The 17450-nt window shown below is 32.6% G+C and overlaps 3 protein-coding genes across 5 annotated transcripts; 2 read left to right on the top strand and 1 right to left on the bottom strand.

Moving 5' to 3' along the window:
• The first annotated feature begins 254 nt into the window (after positions 1-254).
• Positions 255-1160, top strand: LOC113501555 (N-terminal Xaa-Pro-Lys N-methyltransferase 1-B-like). The gene is made up of 2 exons (XM_026882754.1): positions 255-783; positions 860-1160. Exons 1-2 carry the CDS (start codon positions 335-337, stop codon positions 1125-1127), a joined length of 717 nt encoding a protein of 238 aa, XP_026738555.1. The 5' UTR covers positions 255-334; the 3' UTR covers positions 1128-1160.
• Positions 1106-4923, bottom strand: LOC113501553. Of its 2 annotated transcripts, none has more exons than XM_026882750.1 (2): positions 4219-4923; positions 1106-3557 (listed from the first exon to the last, which is right to left on the bottom strand). In XM_026882750.1, exons 1-2 carry the CDS (start codon positions 4222-4224, stop codon positions 1980-1982), a joined length of 1584 nt encoding a protein of 527 aa, XP_026738551.1. In that variant the 5' UTR covers positions 4225-4923; the 3' UTR covers positions 1106-1979. The 2 variants fall into 2 exon arrangements, with proteins under 2 accessions (XP_026738551.1, XP_026738552.1); XM_026882751.1 differs by lacking the exon at positions 4219-4923 and adding an exon at positions 3927-4210.
• A 1124-nt stretch (positions 4924-6047) lies between these two features.
• Positions 6048-16693, top strand: LOC113501554 (transmembrane protein 189). 2 transcript variants are annotated; one of them, XM_026882753.1, is made up of 5 exons: positions 6048-6203; positions 6317-6602; positions 6841-7046; positions 11091-11309; positions 11939-16693. In XM_026882753.1, the coding sequence occupies exons 2-5, from the start codon at positions 6344-6346 to the stop codon at positions 12197-12199; spliced, it is 945 nt and encodes a 314-aa protein (XP_026738554.1). In that variant the 5' UTR covers positions 6048-6203; positions 6317-6343; the 3' UTR covers positions 12200-16693. The 2 variants fall into 2 exon arrangements, with proteins under 2 accessions (XP_026738554.1, XP_026738553.1); XM_026882752.1 differs by having other exon boundaries at positions 6049-6237.
• The last annotated feature ends 757 nt before the right edge of the window (positions 16694-17450 follow it).

The raw sequence follows: 17450 nt of genomic DNA, 5'->3' as shown, positions 1-17450 counted from the left end.
ATTTTTGTTTGTTATTACTTGTAAATGTGTACTATAGTATTTTTTATTATTTTAAGTTATACAAATGAGTTATTGTCATAACGTTATTACCATTGTTGTTCTTGTCAAGTTCCAACCACAAACTTGGTAATTTACGCTGCTAGTATTATAGAGTATATAATGTCTTTGTTTACGCTCCGTTCAAACGCAACAGAATCACAGTATAAAAGTATTAAAATTTACACAATTGACTTTGACACTGTAAATGACATTGACTTGACAGTTGACTTCCTTTTTTTACGACAAACAATGTGTGAGAACGTCTGAACTATTAGAAACATTAAATTTCATCAAAATGATTGAAAATGATGATTTTAATATTAATTATGAAAAATCGTTACAATACTGGGCAGATATTCCTCCTACCGTCGATGGTGTTTTAGGAGGCTTTGGGTTCATTTCAAGTGCAGATATAGAAGGATCAGAAATGTTCCTAAAAACTCTACTTACTTCTAATACTCCTCCTTCTACAAACACAGCGCTTGATTGTGGTGCAGGTATTGGCAGAATAACTAAACAGTTATTAATCCCACATTTTAAAACTGTTGATGTTGTAGAACCTGATGAAAAGTTCATCAACGCTATTAAAGAGTATGTAGGCGAACATCAATCTAAATTGGGCACATTATTTAAGGTTAGCCTTCAAGAGTTCAAACCTGTAAGAAAATATGATGTTATTTGGAATCAATGGGTATTGGGGTACCTCACAGATGATGATTTGGAGGCTTACCTTATTAGATGCAGGTAAGGCTTTAAAAATAGTCTTTCAGAGTTATTTATACTACCTAATTGCCTTGTATAAATAATAATCTATTTGCAGGGATTCCCTTTCTGAAAATGGTATTATAGTAGTAAAAGAAAATGTTACTTCATCAGGAAGAAGTGAAAAGGATACTACAGATTCATCTGTGACTCGATCTTTCAAACAGTATATTAAAATATTCAAAAAGTGTCTTTTAAAAAGAATTAAGCAATGTAAACAAGCAAATTTTCCTAATGGTATCTATCCTGTGTATATGTTTGCTCTGGTACCAAATTACAAGGATATTGAAAAAACAAACAAAGGTAACTGTGCACTTAACTCATGATAATTCAGAAAATAATTAAAAAACAATTTACAAAAGTGGTTTGTGTTATTATAGAGCTAATTGTGTTTAAGTATCAGTAGACAAGTTTTCAAACTGAAAACGAAACATTACCCTGAGTATATTAAAGTCTGGTATTTATTACATTCTCAATATATTTATGTAATGTAGTATAAATTAAAATTATATTATTTACAGAATATTTTCATTTTTTCATGTCTTTTATGATTTACTACAAAAATAAAAATGTTATGTTTAATGTATTTGTATTATGTAATTACATAACAACTATGTAAATATGTAGTTACATAGTTGCTTTACTTAATTTTATATTAATTATTAGTATTAGGTACTTTTCTTAAAACAAAGATGATTACAATTTATAGTAAGTATGCTCTTAAATTCTTATTCTTGGTTATCTGGTTGAATAGGGGTAAAATTTAACTTAAAAAGAAAAACTGCAGTACATCAATTTTCAAGTGTTTATGAAGTAAAAAAAACTTTGTTTTATATTTACACTTAAACCTAAAACTATAATTACAAATTAGAGTACTTAAAATTTTTGTAAGGCAAATGGTTCTTACTTACTTCTCTTTTATACAACTGAAATAAATACCTATACAATACATTATAAACAAAATGTATATGATTACTGTGGTTTTCATTTTTAACCATGAGAACTACCTCAATTTTGAATGTGCTTAGGTATGAAATACTGCTCAATATGTACCAAAATTTTTGTAACTTCGACATAAAATTGTGACTATATTTATGATTTTGGCGAACAATTATTTGTCATTCTTGTTCTCACATGCCTTGTAATTATTTTTTATCCCACTGTGACAACGTTATTAATTACGAGTCATATCTTCTGATAGGAGCCGTGTCAATATTATAATTATTAACTTTTATGTAATTTCTGATATATTCGCGGTCATTTTCTGTTAACAGCGTCCAACTTTCTAATTCCACTAATATTTCTAAACTCATGCAACTTTGAATAATTCTCTGCACGGAAATCATTGTCAAGAAATCCGATTGCATAATACGTAGCTCCTTTAAATAAACCAGCGGATTCTTGTCTAGTATGTTAAACATAAATTCGTCTGTGAGTTGTATCGCAGTCCCTAAATGAATAAATTGAACGTTGATGCAATTAGTTAGCATAAATAACAATTGCTCATCGGTACATGTAGAGACACAAGTAATTTTTTTCAGATTGCGAAAAGGCTCTATTTCTAGCTTTTTTGTGTACAGCGACGTGTGTTGTATAAGCGTACAATTATATAATGTTAAAGACTCCAAGAAGGGGCACATTTGACTGATGTACATGAGAGCATTTAAGTCTATTTGATCAACATGTTCGAGATGTAAATTGACTAAATTACAACCCTTAACTTGAAGGATTTGTTTAATCTGATCAGCGTAAAAGTCACACGATAATAGTTTAAGTTCTTTTAGTTCCCCTAGTCCTATAAGTACCATTAAGTCACTTTGTAATGTATTATGAAACACAGTCATGCTCCTAATATACGGGCACATCTGTACGGCTAATTGTAGTTGATTTAATGTGGCGTATCTACTAACATACGATTTTAAATTAAATGTAGTTATTTCACAGTAGTTAAGGTCTATGTACTCTAAAATTTTACCGATTTCATCGCATCTGCCAATATCTTCGATATTTCTGCATTTTATTAGCAATTTTACAAATCCTTCTAAAGTGACAAATGTTCTGTACAATTGGACACTTCTGAGATTTTTCATTTTTGCTACAATATCCATACTTTCATTAGTAATACATTTAGAACATGAAACGTCTAATTTTTCCAAAAGTTTACAATTTTCAACAACGCATCGTAATATGTTATCAGTGCAATCGTAGTTTATAAACAAATACTTTAATCGGTGTAGTTCCTTCAAGGATTTAATAACTGCATATTCCATATCTGAGGTTTTCCAACCTCCAGAAAGTGAACCTAAGTTAAGGTAAACAAGTCCGTTTAACATGTATAACTTAGAATAGAAAACAGTTCGCAACATCTTTGGAATAGTGTCAACAGATACAATAGTTAAATTCTTCGTAAATAATACTTCTGCCATTTTTACAATTACGTTCATTTGACTTACAAATTTACCCATGCAGCCGCGAAACCCTAATGACTGTTTAGTTTTGTCAAGTAGACTTGATAATGCCCTAATAGCTTCGTTTACTAGTAAATCGTGCAGCATCCATGGTACATTAACATCCAAGTATCCTCTTATACAATCTACGTTGTGGGACAGGGTGTCTTGGGCCGTACTAGGATCTTTCTGCGAAAGCATTGCAATCGGTAACATTTGACATTCTGCTTGCTGCGCCACCCAATCTCCCAGTCTGCATAATGCTAAGTTTTCAAGCTTTTTTGGTTGCTTATATCTTGACATGGTTACCTGAAATTTTGAAAACCGTTGATTTGAAAAGTAGTTATATAATTTACAAAGGTGCCAAAAGCGCAATGGTAAAGATACTTCGAATTTAAGGTCTCTAAACTCTGAAACGCTGAACAGTACCTACGTCATTCTTAACCATTAGACCAATGGACTGTTGGTTTAGTGATTAGTGGGCCTGACTGTCACACCGTAGATCGTGGGTTCGATTCCCACCCATTTCTGTGATATGTATGCATTTAAAAAATGTTTAAGGTTCTTTATCAGTTGTCTACTACTTATTAATGTTTAATTACTAATTCAAGCTTTGCTTTAGACAATAAAAGATTGTTTGAGACAAGATGGTGCTGTTTGAAAAGTCTAAATACTTACTAGGCCTCTAATTCACCCATTAATTACGGGAATTATGGTTTAACGCTTTAGGTAATTGACATAACCATCATCATCTATTACTTGCCTAAGAACGACTGACATTAGAAAGTATATTAAACATAACTCAATACACAATAACCCAAATATATATATATATTATCCCATAATTAAAAGAATAAATAAGCAGATGGGTAATTTGTTTGGTATGGAAGCTACTTGCACGGAATTATATTATTAGCCAGCTGTCAACATTACGCGGTAGCTCTATTTTCTAATAACATCAGTTACTTACCGACATTTTGCTGGTTTTAACTGCTTTATATGAATAAGCAAGTTGTATTTGCAGTTAAAGACTTGATAATAATTCTACCTAGCTTATGAGGTTCGATTATAATGCTTTGGACTTAACAATTAGAACCGTGTTATGAATTGAGAGCTTGATTGCGCATGCGCATAAGTGGAGCCTATTTTTAGCCTTAAAACAGAATGTTTGGGTGCAGGTAGTTATTTTGGACAAAACTAACGTTTCGCGACTTTACTTTCACGTAACGCCCAATGCATGTTAGGAATTTGGGTTCAAAATACATATTTCATAGAAAAGGAATTTAAGCGTAACACTAAGTAATTTGGAAGTAATAAACTTTGTTTTTTTTTGTTTGTACACATAGCTAGATATACTTCCTTCAATAGAATACGGCGGATGTGCTGTTGACTTTCCCGACTTTTCGGGTGCCAGCTTGACTCTAAATATCTCCATGTCTCTACTTACTTTTTCTGAATCACTTTCGAACAATAAACTTGGTAACTAAAAAAAATCACCCCAAAATTTCTTTAATTAATACATCTACCCTTTTTGGTAATAAATTCAAATAATACAACGGCAAAATTCACTCCAGTCGCTTAACTAAGCCATTGGGGTCATTTGGGCTAACTAACTTAAAGTTATCTTTATTATTTGTATAGTTGTCACAACCCTTCCAGTACTATGAAAAGCATTCATTTAAATTTATATTTATTTATACTGTATTTTTTAATTTCCTTCTATTGTAAACCCTTACAACCGAGACCACCGTCTCAAAAATGGGACATCTTGGGTTGCGGCAGCAAACATATCAAATTGCGTGAGCTGTCTCAACCCTTCAAGCATTGTAAAACACAATCATGTTTATTATATTCTATTTCCTTTTATAGCATCCACATGTAAGCGAAACCAGTGTCTCAAAAATGTGAAGTCATGTGTTGCGGCAGCAAACGTATCAAATCGTGTGAGCTGTCGCAACCCTGAAAGTAATCCGAAAACCAAAATCATATTTAATTACTGTTCTTTTAAATTTCTTTCTTCAACACACATCTAATGGAGACCAGCGTCTCAATAAGGCGACATCATGAGTTGCGGCAGCAAACGTATTAAATCGCATGAGCTGCCGCAATTTTCCGCTAATGCGAATAAAAACTCCCAACAAAAAAATATGGATTTTCAATGAAAAAAAAATCTTGAATTTTTCCGTTGTATTGTGCAACGCAGAATCGTAGTTCTGAGTTTCTCGACTTGATCTACGAGCAACCCGACCGCAAAGCATATGAAATTTACTTTGACAGAATATGTCGCTTTGTTGTTAAGTTAAGAAATACAACTGCGGTTCTTCTAAAAGGCTCTTATGAGGACATAGGTCTAACGTGGAACACTTTTATTGAGACTATCTGTCTTTCTGTGGTAAAATATCAAGTGAGTTCTATTGTTTAATGCGACATCTACTTTGGACCAAATATCAATCTTTCGGTACAAACATACGTTTATTACTTACATTTTCCCAATACAAATTTTACGTCTAGTCGTCCTCGTTCCATTCAGTGGATAGGCACTTAGTCGTAATTTATATTGTAGGCGAGAATGTCATCTACAAGGGCTTTACAGGGGTTTTACAGTTTAATGTCTCGCTAGGTTTTCCTAGATTTTTAGTAGGTTCAATGTTGCATTAAATTGTCGCTTCTTGAAACTTCAAGTTCCTATCCATGCAGAAAACAAACATTAATAAAATTATGCTTTGATCTTATATGTAATCCTATATCTATGGCTTTGAGCAATTTGAAGTCTTTTGACAATTAGTTGACAATTCATATTGACACTTGACATGCAAGACAATATACCTACTTGATGATTGGCGACTGTCGTTGATACTTAGGCCATAACAGGCTTTTATTTTTTCCTGTATTTATTTTAATCGAGATATATCGTCCTAGTGATATTGTCAGGATTTTTCGTGCCTATTTCTTAAAGTAAATATCACTGTTTGAACATTTAAGAAAATTGGTTAGTAAACTAGAATAGTTTGATGACGGTCTAAAAATTTAAATATTGAATTACCTGTTTTATCTCTAAATTGTTTCAGTTTGGTTTGTCATTCGCAACGTTAGTGATGGCTTTACCGTTGCCTATTCCTCCGTGCGCTAAGAGGGATGGTCTTAGTGGTTTAAGTTGTGAACAGTTCGACTATGCCAGTACCATGGCCACAACATTGTTAGCACCGGTTAAAACTGAACGTCAGATATTTGAGCATTCTATGTCGGAAGATGATCCTAATGCAAATACCCAACCACCTAGTGAGGTTGGGCCGATGCCCCGTTGGGGGCCACAACATCGCGGAGCGAAAGAACTAGCTGAACTCTACAGTCCAGGTCAGTTTGTTTATAATTAACACTTCAAATTTTAAAAGGCAACTTCTGTTGATGTTTTGAACATGTGTTATTAATGAATGCTAATAATTGAATTTGCTCTATATCACATAAGTAGCAAATGCTTATTTCTACTACTCAATTTTTTTTTTGTGTTAATCTTTTCAAAAATATATTGCTAAATATAAATATTAGTGAGGTCATTATTTAATAGGATTGAGATGTAATTTTTGTTTGGCAGGAAAAAGGCTTCAAGAATCAGTGTGTGTGGTGGTTTGTTGCACACTGTGTTTATGTGCTGGTGTTCTCATGGCCAGACACATACGTGCGGATGCATCATTATTTTTAGCAGCAATTTCTGGTGTTTTAACAGCAGATTTTGCTTCAGGCGTAGTGCATTGGGCTGCTGACACTTGGGGAGCAGTTGATCTTCCCTTAATAGGCAAAGTAAATAATCTTGACTCAACTCTTGATTAAGTCATTGTTGTGTTTGTTCTTGGTAATGTGCTACATTAACATTTGCTTGTTCTTGCCATTCATTGCCAATGTGAGTTTTCATTGAAATCATTACTTGTTTCTTGATATGCCTCTACTGCTATCAAAACATAATTCAATTCTCAGTATCATATTACTAAGTTCCTCATAGTTCATAGCACTGAGTTTCAAACATTTATTGATATAACTATGTTTACTACACCTCCAAATCACAACAATACATTTTGCTCACTAATAAGCACTTTTAGCACAAACACTGATTTTTGTAAACATAAAAATATAATAAATCTTATATGATTTTCCAAACAAATTTTAAAAAATCATTTTGATTTAAGTGATCTACACTCTCAACTAGGCTTTTATCCTATACCTTAATAGCTGCCAGTACCTACATATTGTACAATATGTTTTACTAGACCAAGGCTCCCCAACTGTTAATGGATGCAGGCACAACACTTTGTAAGCCTGAACAGCCTTATCTAAACATTAGATACCATAATTATCCTCTCAAACACATTTTAACACTAACTTTGTAAACAAATTAAAGATTGATGTGCTAACTCGAATTAGGCACCAGTTGCACTTTGTTATATCTTGTTCAGTTTGGACTAATGATAACAGGACTTCTTATTAATTTTCAATATATTGAAGTAAAACTAACAACTTCTGATTCTGCATTCTGTTTATTAAAAGAGGCTATTCAAAGATATTTACAAAAAAAATTCATTACTGTTCTAGCAAAAAATTCTAAACTTATTTTTTTGTTTGCCAATTTCTCACCAAAGTAACGTGAAAATTAACATATTTTATTGCTAACTGTCTCTATAATACTCATTATTTTGACCTAAAATTTCTAGTCTAGTTGCAAGTGGGTATAAAGAAAATTTCAAGTGTTTGTTACCTATTGTTGTTTGTGTTATTTTTAACTGTTTTGGAATGTCATTAAGTTGGTACTCTGTATGGTGTTTCTGGATAAAACTGTTTCAACTGTTCGTAACTTAATTGACACATTCTACAATTCTGTAAATAAAACACACATTTGTTCCAAATCTTCAGTTTAAGACCCATTTAAAACAGCTTTGCCAGCATTTGTTTGCTTGACATTTGACACTGGAGATAAGATTGTTTAAATCATATTTTTTTTCAGTTTAAGTGGTATAACTTATTCTTCCAAAAAGTCTGATGTTTAACATAGGTCGGTAGCGCTGAGGATCTCCGTCATTAGGAACCAAAAACTGCAATCAACAGCACTTTTCGGAACCCAGTTTAGAAAGATTGCGTATGCCATTTAAATCTTGTCTCTTTCCATTAAAAGGACAAAGAAATTAAATAACCCTTGTTACGATAGTCGATCGATATTATTGAAATAATACGGTCATATGAGTGACCTTGAAGTCTATTGTTTTTCAAGGACTCATTAGGATCAATAACATTTAGTCTGATAACTGATAACGAATTTCACTGTAAGTCTAGCTAAGCATATTTTAAATTACTTAGTCATGTGATACTGTTTAAAAGTTGATTATGCTAATAAATATTTAGGTTTGAGGTTAAACTCAGTGCCGTATTATCCATAAGGCACTTTAGGCCAGTGCCTAGGGGCCCACCATGACCTGGGGCCCAGCACTCCCGATTAAAAAATGAAAAAACAACGGGGATCGTAAAAATTCCAAAATTGCGTTGCTGTGGTATGAAAAAGGGGGGCCCGAAAAGAACTGTGCCTAGGGGCCCCGACATGGTTAATCCGGCCCTGGTTAAACTTTACTTTTCTAAGCGGTATTACAGTTTATGTACTTCTAGTCCGGTCCGTTTCGCTTTTACCTTCATAATATCTATATGCGTACATACCACATATTCAGTTACACATATGATAATTAATTGATACTTATAAAAATATGACTCCTATAGAAACTGTCTGTTGTAGTAATTATTACTGCGTACGTACGTAGCCTTATTATTCTACAAGGTATAGATACTTACATACCTACTAACGAGCTGCAAACGAGTATTGATTTTATGTTGTAATTATATATCTGCTACTTTACCCACGATAGTACTGAAGACAAAACAGAACGATGTTACGTCTCCGATAGTAACTAGTTAAAACAAAAAGTTCGACTTAAAAATTATAAGGTTGGTAAACTATGTTGTGTATGTATTTACCGAATTTATATTGGGAACGAATGTTAAAGGTCTAATTTTTAATCATGTAACAAAAATGAACATTAAACTATATAGGTACCTATTTGGATATGTAATTTATTTAAAATTAAAATGTTTTAGAGGACAAGCAATAGATAAGTTAAGGCTTTATAGCAGTACAATCAGTTGGCTTCAAACATTAAGAACTTCTGTTTATTCTTTAATTTTTATTTATATTATTATTGAATGGTATCTGTTACCAAATAATACGATTAAAAAAGCTGACTTTACGTATGGACTAATAGCAGCGCTCCCAATGTTGCTGAATGGTAGTTTTACCAGCGCTTGGCGTCATTTCATTTCCCCAGTCGTCCTGACACCCTTAAGAAAACTGACGTGATCTTCAGTTACAAAGGCCAATAAATGAATGGAAATAGAATTAAAATTACACTATTCGTACTCCTTAAAATTTTTCAACACAATAGGTGCTTAATTGGAAATTTAGTATGTCGCGGAACAGTCGCGGTGACGAAATGAATATACCTACCCGTGTAAAATGAATAATACCTAAAGGTTTAAACCTGGTTCTTAAAAAAGGTGGTTTTAATTGAAATTTACTTAACTCAACTGCACATCCAAAACGACTCTTTGGCGCGAATTGTCTCAGAAAAACTATCAATAAACAATTATCTTGATTTTATCTAAACGTTTGATACGCCATGACGCACGGATAAAAAGGCGGCGATATAATATTTTCAAAACAAACAATCGTATATTTGTATATGTAACATCCGACATTTTAATAGGTCCCATAGTTGAATAGGGCAATTAAATAGGCTTTTAACTATCATATTAAACTTATTTAATTGGAGTCATAAAGACCTCAAACACGTTGAGAGTTCTGTCGCATATTCGCATTTGATCAATAAGAATGATATACCCTACTTGGTTCTTCATTTTATGTCGTTCATTGATATTCTTCTCTATTTTATTCCCAAGTTTTAAATCACCCGATTTTGATTGTTGCAAATACCTATGCTTATTTTTTTCCCAAAAAAATCTTAGGCTAGTTTAAAAACATGAGGTTTGGCAGCTTGACTGCACTTGAAAAAGAAAGACTCGTTATAAAATATTGTAAATGCTGCAGCTGCACATCACACATTATGTAAGCGGTTTTTAAGCCGTCGAATCTTGAATTATTCGTTTCTCTTGACCCACACACTAGAGAAACATGAAGAAAAATTATGATCAATTATGATTTAGTCGCTACATAAGCGACCATGCCTCAGCCTAGGTAGATCCATAATTATTACTGTAAAACGAACTGCCATTTTGCTATTTATTATGCTTAAATTTTATTGCGTGATAGTTGTAAATTACACTATTAGAGGCACTGCTATCGTCGCGTCGTGAGCATATTATTATATTATCATGCAAAAGTGACATGGCGGGTAACAATTAAGCACCTAATTCATAATCTAATGAAAAATTGCAAATAATAAACATGTTTATATTAACCATACGAATACATACAAACTTAGATGGTTGGTCATAGCTGGTTAATTCACATCATAAAGTGATGAAATATATGAATAATAAGTATTGTATTATATTTAGACATACAGATAGGTACATCGTAGCTATCGTAAGCGCTATATTGATTTAGTAGACTTATGTCGGTATAGCTTATTCTTGTCGGTATAATTATCTTTAGATGTATGCTAGAACATACAGATTTGTACCTTATGCCTTCTATTGTAACCATAAAATTGCTCATTCGCTCATTTTCGTTCTTAGGTACCTACTTGCACTCTACTTATTGAAGTAAAAGTTATGTTCTTATTGCTGTTACAGAATTTCTTGCGCCCATTTCGCGAACATCACATCGATCCCACTTCGATAACTCGACATGACTTCATTGAGACCAATGGCGATAACTTCGCCATCACTATACCCGTGTTAGCAAGGATTGTATGGCAGCTTGCTACCTATGACGATAGCAATATCAATGAAGAATTTCACTGGATTGCTTATTGGTACTTGTGTTGTATCTTTGTAGCAATGACTAATCAGGTAATTACAGTTAAAGTTAACGATTTAAGCCTAGATATTATATTAGCTTTATCTATGGAAGAACATGCAGAAGGATGTCTGCCACACTAAACGTAGCGGCTGAACAAAGTTGAACGAAATTCGCTGACAGATTGTTTTTTTTTTTTGCAAAGTTGAAGTTGGTATTGAGAGCTATGAAGTGAGCGGCATTAACAGATTTTTTATCATTTCGGGAATCCTATTATTCTCAAAATCAAGATAACAACTTTTGCATTGCACCAAATGTATGACATCCCTTGTCTGACGGTGTGGCCGTGTGGCGACTTGAGATACAATGGTATCCCAAATCGTAACACTATACTAATCGTAACCTATAGAGTAGGTATACCTGCTTCTTACTAATATGTTTCCTCGTATTATTTAAATTCGTCATATAAATATTTTCGTAATCAGCTTCCTTATCACATGAGATAGTAATAATTACTAATTGTTGTAATGGCGAAAGTTGGTAAGCATTTTCGTGACTTCTTCCTGATCATACGGCAAAAAAATTAAATCTGTAAATGTAATGTAATCTACGAAGCACAGCCAGTTATAATTATAAAACATTTTAAATATATTCAGTTATCTCTTTAATTACTTGTTTCCAGATTCACAAATGGTCGCATACGTATTTTGGTCTACCTATGTGGGTTGTTTGGTTACAAGAGTGGCACATAGTGTTGCCCCGTCGCCACCACCGCATACATCACGTAGCGCCGCACGAGACTTACTTCTGCATCACCACTGGCTGGCTCAACTGGCCCTTGGAAAAGCTACACTTCTGGTCTACTTTAGAGACTGTTATAGAAGCCCTGACTGGCTGCAAACCTCGTGCAGATGACATGAAGTGGGCTCAAAAACGATCCTAGAACCTGAACTTGGAATGGTAATTAAAGTTTTATACAACTGATACTCGTCCACATTTGCCGAATCAATTTATATCTAGGTTAAATATTTTGCTAAGAAAGACAAGCGATACTTTAATACATAAGACCTACCATAAGTAGCCTACCTTTACTTATTAATGTGACTCGATTGATTTCATTACTTTCTTTACATCTGGATATATTTTATGTATTACTATTGTATAGGATCATGCATGATAGTCTTTATTTCTTATACCCATCGACAATAACAGTCTAATATAAATGCTATATAGCACATACATTAAGGTCAAATATGTTTTTTTTGCAAGTATGCCTTTTGCGTGTTGTTAAATGTATGAGAATTTAAGTGTTAAGAAACAGCAATTCTATAGCTTTAAACGTACGTAATTGTACAGTTGTACCAAAAGAGGGTCATTTTGTTTTGAATATTAATAATGTTTTTTCGTATCTTTAGATCAAGTAAGTATTTTTCAGAACATTTATTCTATAAGTATTCGAATTAACGAACCGGTGCTATATCTACATAACGTTATAACACAACTTAGGTATACTATATTTATACAAATTAGTGTAAATGTACAAGCGTGATGAATATGATTTTTATTTTAAACAAGTCCCGTTATTATAGTTTTTGTTGTCCCTCGTAATAATTACTATTGTGATTATTACGGAATACGAGTATATTTATACACGAGGTATGAAAAAGACAGTACAATCGCCGCCATTACGAGTAAAAATTCCCATAGAAAATAACAATAAGACAAGTGATTATTCATTTCGATTATTATTGATTCAGTTTCATAAATATTGGTTCATTTCCTTTTTTCCACGCTACGTGTTACAGTACGGTACCTATTGATTATAAGTTGTAATTGGTGCTGTTATTTGCAGTAATAGTCTAGAAGTACTAAATCTCTATTAATATTATGCCTTAAAATAATTGCGTAACCGAGAGATCACTCATCGTACCTGACGTTTTTATCTCCGTCAGACTAGGAAATATTCCAGCCCCAATTCCGCTATTTACAATGGCTGATGAATGACTGGAAATTTGACATCGTCTCCTAGCCTTTTGCCGACATAATATTTAGAATTTCATTGTATTGACCGTAAGCATTTCGCCCCGTAATCAATATTTCCAAATCCAATCATTCATCGATCATTGTGGCAACACATTTTGTTATATTTTAATAACAACTTACCATGTAAAGAAATATCACATTTTCGGCAATAGGAAAGTTAAAGTTAGGTAGTTAAGAAATAATACGTCGATTAAATATCAGACAATAAAGACGACGAATGTAAACGACTTGTTGGGATAAGGGAACAGACCATCATGCATGACTTAGCTAGGCTGATTGAGGAGGCAATAATTATGTTGAAGGTGCATAGTAAATTAAGATTTTATAATACATACCTACAATCGGGATCGGAATCCAGCCTTTGATGTTTTGTGATATTATTGAGTAAAAATGTTAGAGCTGTAACTTTTTCAATTACAATCATAAGTACACATTCATGTCGATAACGACAAAGCTCTGTCAGGAGGTACTAAACCGATTATATCGATTTCTGAAATATTTTAATTTACAAATCGATAACCAACAAAGACACCTTACACGACTTATTTAAAATCAAGATTAATAACAATAAGTTCGCAAATTAATCTTTATTGTGATATGTATATATATTTATATACCTATATGGTTTTACGTAAATGGCGTCTATGCTATGTATGTATGATGTATTGATAGATGTATAACCACTGTGCACATGTGTAACTGTTATTTTGTAAAGGAATTGAACTAGGAAATTGTTGCTTTGGGTGATATCCAAAAACTGTGTTATGTCAATTAAAAAATAATTTACAAAAATTGAGTCTAGGAAACGAAGGTAAATTTATAAAATTCGACAAAAATAAGAAGTGAAATTTCATATCTGGAATATATATTAATTGGAATTAAAATATGAAACTATTTGTTGGTGATATGAAAAATGTTGGCCGTCCTCTAAAGAACAAGCTTTCTTGAATTTTAGACAATTTCTTTTACGCGTTATGACTAAATTTTGATATGTTATAACGAGTTGTTTAAGATTAAGATATTTAAAAAAGCGTTAGGTTTAAGAGTTTTGTTATTTTGGCAATAAATATATTTTGTAAAGACTCAATTGAGTTTAGATGATAATATTTATTTTTATAGCAAGTGGAAAAATACAAGATATTTTCTCAGTAGAAATATCTTCGTTCTCATATAAGTTGATAGAAGTTTTGAAATGTCGAGCCTATGTTTAAACCAGGGCGCCGATTCTGCTATTAACAATGGCCGATGAATGAATGGCAATTGGATTAAATTTGAAATTATTCCTATTCTCCTTATAATTTTGCCAATACAATAATTGGAAATTTATTGTGTAGGCTTAAGAGATTACGAAAATTGACATTTTAAGCCAAATTTCATTCATTCATCTTCCATTGCATATAGCAGAATTGGGGTCCACGCCGATGGTGTAATTAATAGAATTTGAAAAAAAAAATGTAAGTCAAACCATGATGTATCTTCATTCGCTCATGGTTATGAGAATTCGAATGCTACACATTACTTAGACTGGCAACCTTTCAAGTAGGTCTACCTCAAGTTTGTCCTAGAACAAAAGGATGACTTTTAAATCGAGTCATACTCAGTTTCACAAATGCAGTTACTGAAACTGGAAGCACTGAGAAAAGTTATAACACTTATCCGTCCAAAACACAAAAAGGCACGTTTCGTCTCCTCGATTTAACCTCTTAGCGCACAAAGGGATTCTATAACACTTATGCAATAATTTATAATATTTAGTTACAGTATTAATTAATTTATAAACGCGTAGTGGTGCTGTATTTTTTAAAATAAGTAAATCACTTTTTTCAGAGGCTTTGGCAAATCGTGGTAACTATTATGTATGTTACCACTTATCAGGAAAAATATTACATGGTAACTATTTTTTCTAAGTAACTACTTTCACTCAGCGTAACGAAAGGTAAATTATTGCGAAGTAGGTCTTACTACAATTCTGTAGATATTATCTTCATAACAATTTGTCGTTAATTTTAATACGGCCGACGCCGATGTTTTGTGCGATTAACTGCAGTTGTTTAGTCATTTGTCGATGGGCGTCGAATTGTATTGAGTGCCAAGTGAAATCGCGTTAATTAGTTAATTAGTTTGCTATCATTTAACAGTCTTTTATAAACTTTTTTAAAATAAATTACCTACCTCGCATGCGAAAGAACCTTGTGCCGATTGACTTATTTGCCAATATTTACCCATTTATTGTTTAAATTTTAACCAATATTATAGAGAAATATAACAAAATCTGTGTTTTGCCATAATTTGTTACTAACGTTTATACTGTAGTTATGATCGATATCAATCTATTTACTGAAGTGACATAATAGTATAATAACAATAGCGTCATAATATACTTAGTGGGTACTATTGGTTATCAAACGGAAATACCTAAATTATGTATTAATGCTTATAAACAAACGAAACAAGAATATTTATTATTTGATATAAATATCAAGTCAATTGTAATTGTTCGAAGGTGTTCAATGTAAAAAATATATTTATGTTAGGTATTTTGAATATTAAAAGAATACGATAATTTCCGGATTACCACCAAATTCCGTTTTGTCTATAATGTTGACGACACTGAAAACACTTAAATTCACACGTTACTTAAGCCTAGCTAATCCTAAACATATTACCTAACAAAAACATGCAGATAAGACGAATTAAAGTCAAGAAGTGGGGGCTAGTTTTATCACAAACCGTTGCAAATTTACCGGTTGGTTACGTCATGAGCCCCGACTTCTTAGACTTTATTTTATCTAAGTAGCTTTCTTATTTTGACTAAACAAATAATATTTGTCCAATAAATTTGTTAATGTGCCTGACTAACGTTAAGAATATTTAACGGACCCATGGTAATAGTAAATATATAGATAAAAATGATTAAATAACGTACCTATTATTGCAGTTATGTCAATCAACCAACTCGGTTGTTAGAACAGTGGCTGAGCCACCTTTGGAAAATATAGATTTGATGAGCTTGTTGATACAAATAAAATATTCCTATTTAATGCGAAGCTTAATAAATACTATTATTTATAACAAAATAGCTATATTTTATAACCAACTGTCTCTATATTTTTCTTAATCACAAAAAATGTGCACAGTGCACGAATTGTAGCTTAATGTGAGACAATAGCTATTTTTATATTTGTTTAAAACTTAAGATAAAGTGATATACTGTAGTTTATCGTGTAACTATTTTGTTCTCGTGCATTTGAAAAATACACAAATTAGATTTTATTTTGGGCTAAACAAGCAATGAAAGTAATGTAGGTACTGCAATGCTTTAATATTTTTATTCTAAAATGTGTGTATTCATTACACAATTAATGTAACGTTAATTATATAAAGTAAAATTGAATATTTTTTGTTTTATTTTTTAAATGTTACTCAATAAATTGGAAGTAGTACCATTTAGATTTTAGTTCTTCTTCTGTGACAAATAAATGACTGTGTACTTTTTTTACCGCTTCAATAAAGGGTCAATTCACACCGAAAGAGCATCGACGGTTGAGAGCGTCTTTATATTATAAACAATTTTGAATATTTTCTGCGTGAGCAAAAGGTCATGCGACCAGATTTATCGCTGCTAACGAGCAACGAGCGACTCCATAAGGCCACACCCTTAAAGGCGTAGCCGCATGGTCGCTCGTTTGCAGCGACAAATTTGATCACGTGTCCCCATTTTAAAATTTCCGCTTCTCGAAAAAGCGACAAAATATGGTCGCAGGAAAGGTAACGAAAATTTTGAACTACGGCCTTTGCAGTCGCTCGTCGCTCGTTTGCAGCAACATATCAGGTCACGTGATATGTAGCGTTAAAGCTCATAATGTTGAGCTTTGTCGCTGGGAAAAGATCATACGAATACACTACAGAATAGAGAAAAGAAAAACGATCGAGAGTGAGCAGCGAGACAAGTCGATACAAAAGTGGTGATGTAATGGTATCTAAATTAATTCCCGTAAACGGAACGGAATCAAAAAATCTAAAAAAACACCACTGTATTGTTATTTTTATGCTATTTTATTTCCTTCATTTGTATCACTGCTACGGGGTACGAACTAGGTTAGGAAATCAGCAACACAAATTCGCATCCTGATTAGATTTATCACTTCAAA

This window comes from Trichoplusia ni, chromosome 15, assembly GCF_003590095.1.
Source record: "Trichoplusia ni isolate ovarian cell line Hi5 chromosome 15, tn1, whole genome shotgun sequence".
In the NCBI taxonomy this organism is placed as follows: Eukaryota; Metazoa; Arthropoda; class Insecta; order Lepidoptera; family Noctuidae; genus Trichoplusia; species Trichoplusia ni.
Note: the sequence above shows the minus strand (reverse complement) of the source record. Positions and strands in the feature narration are given on the sequence as shown.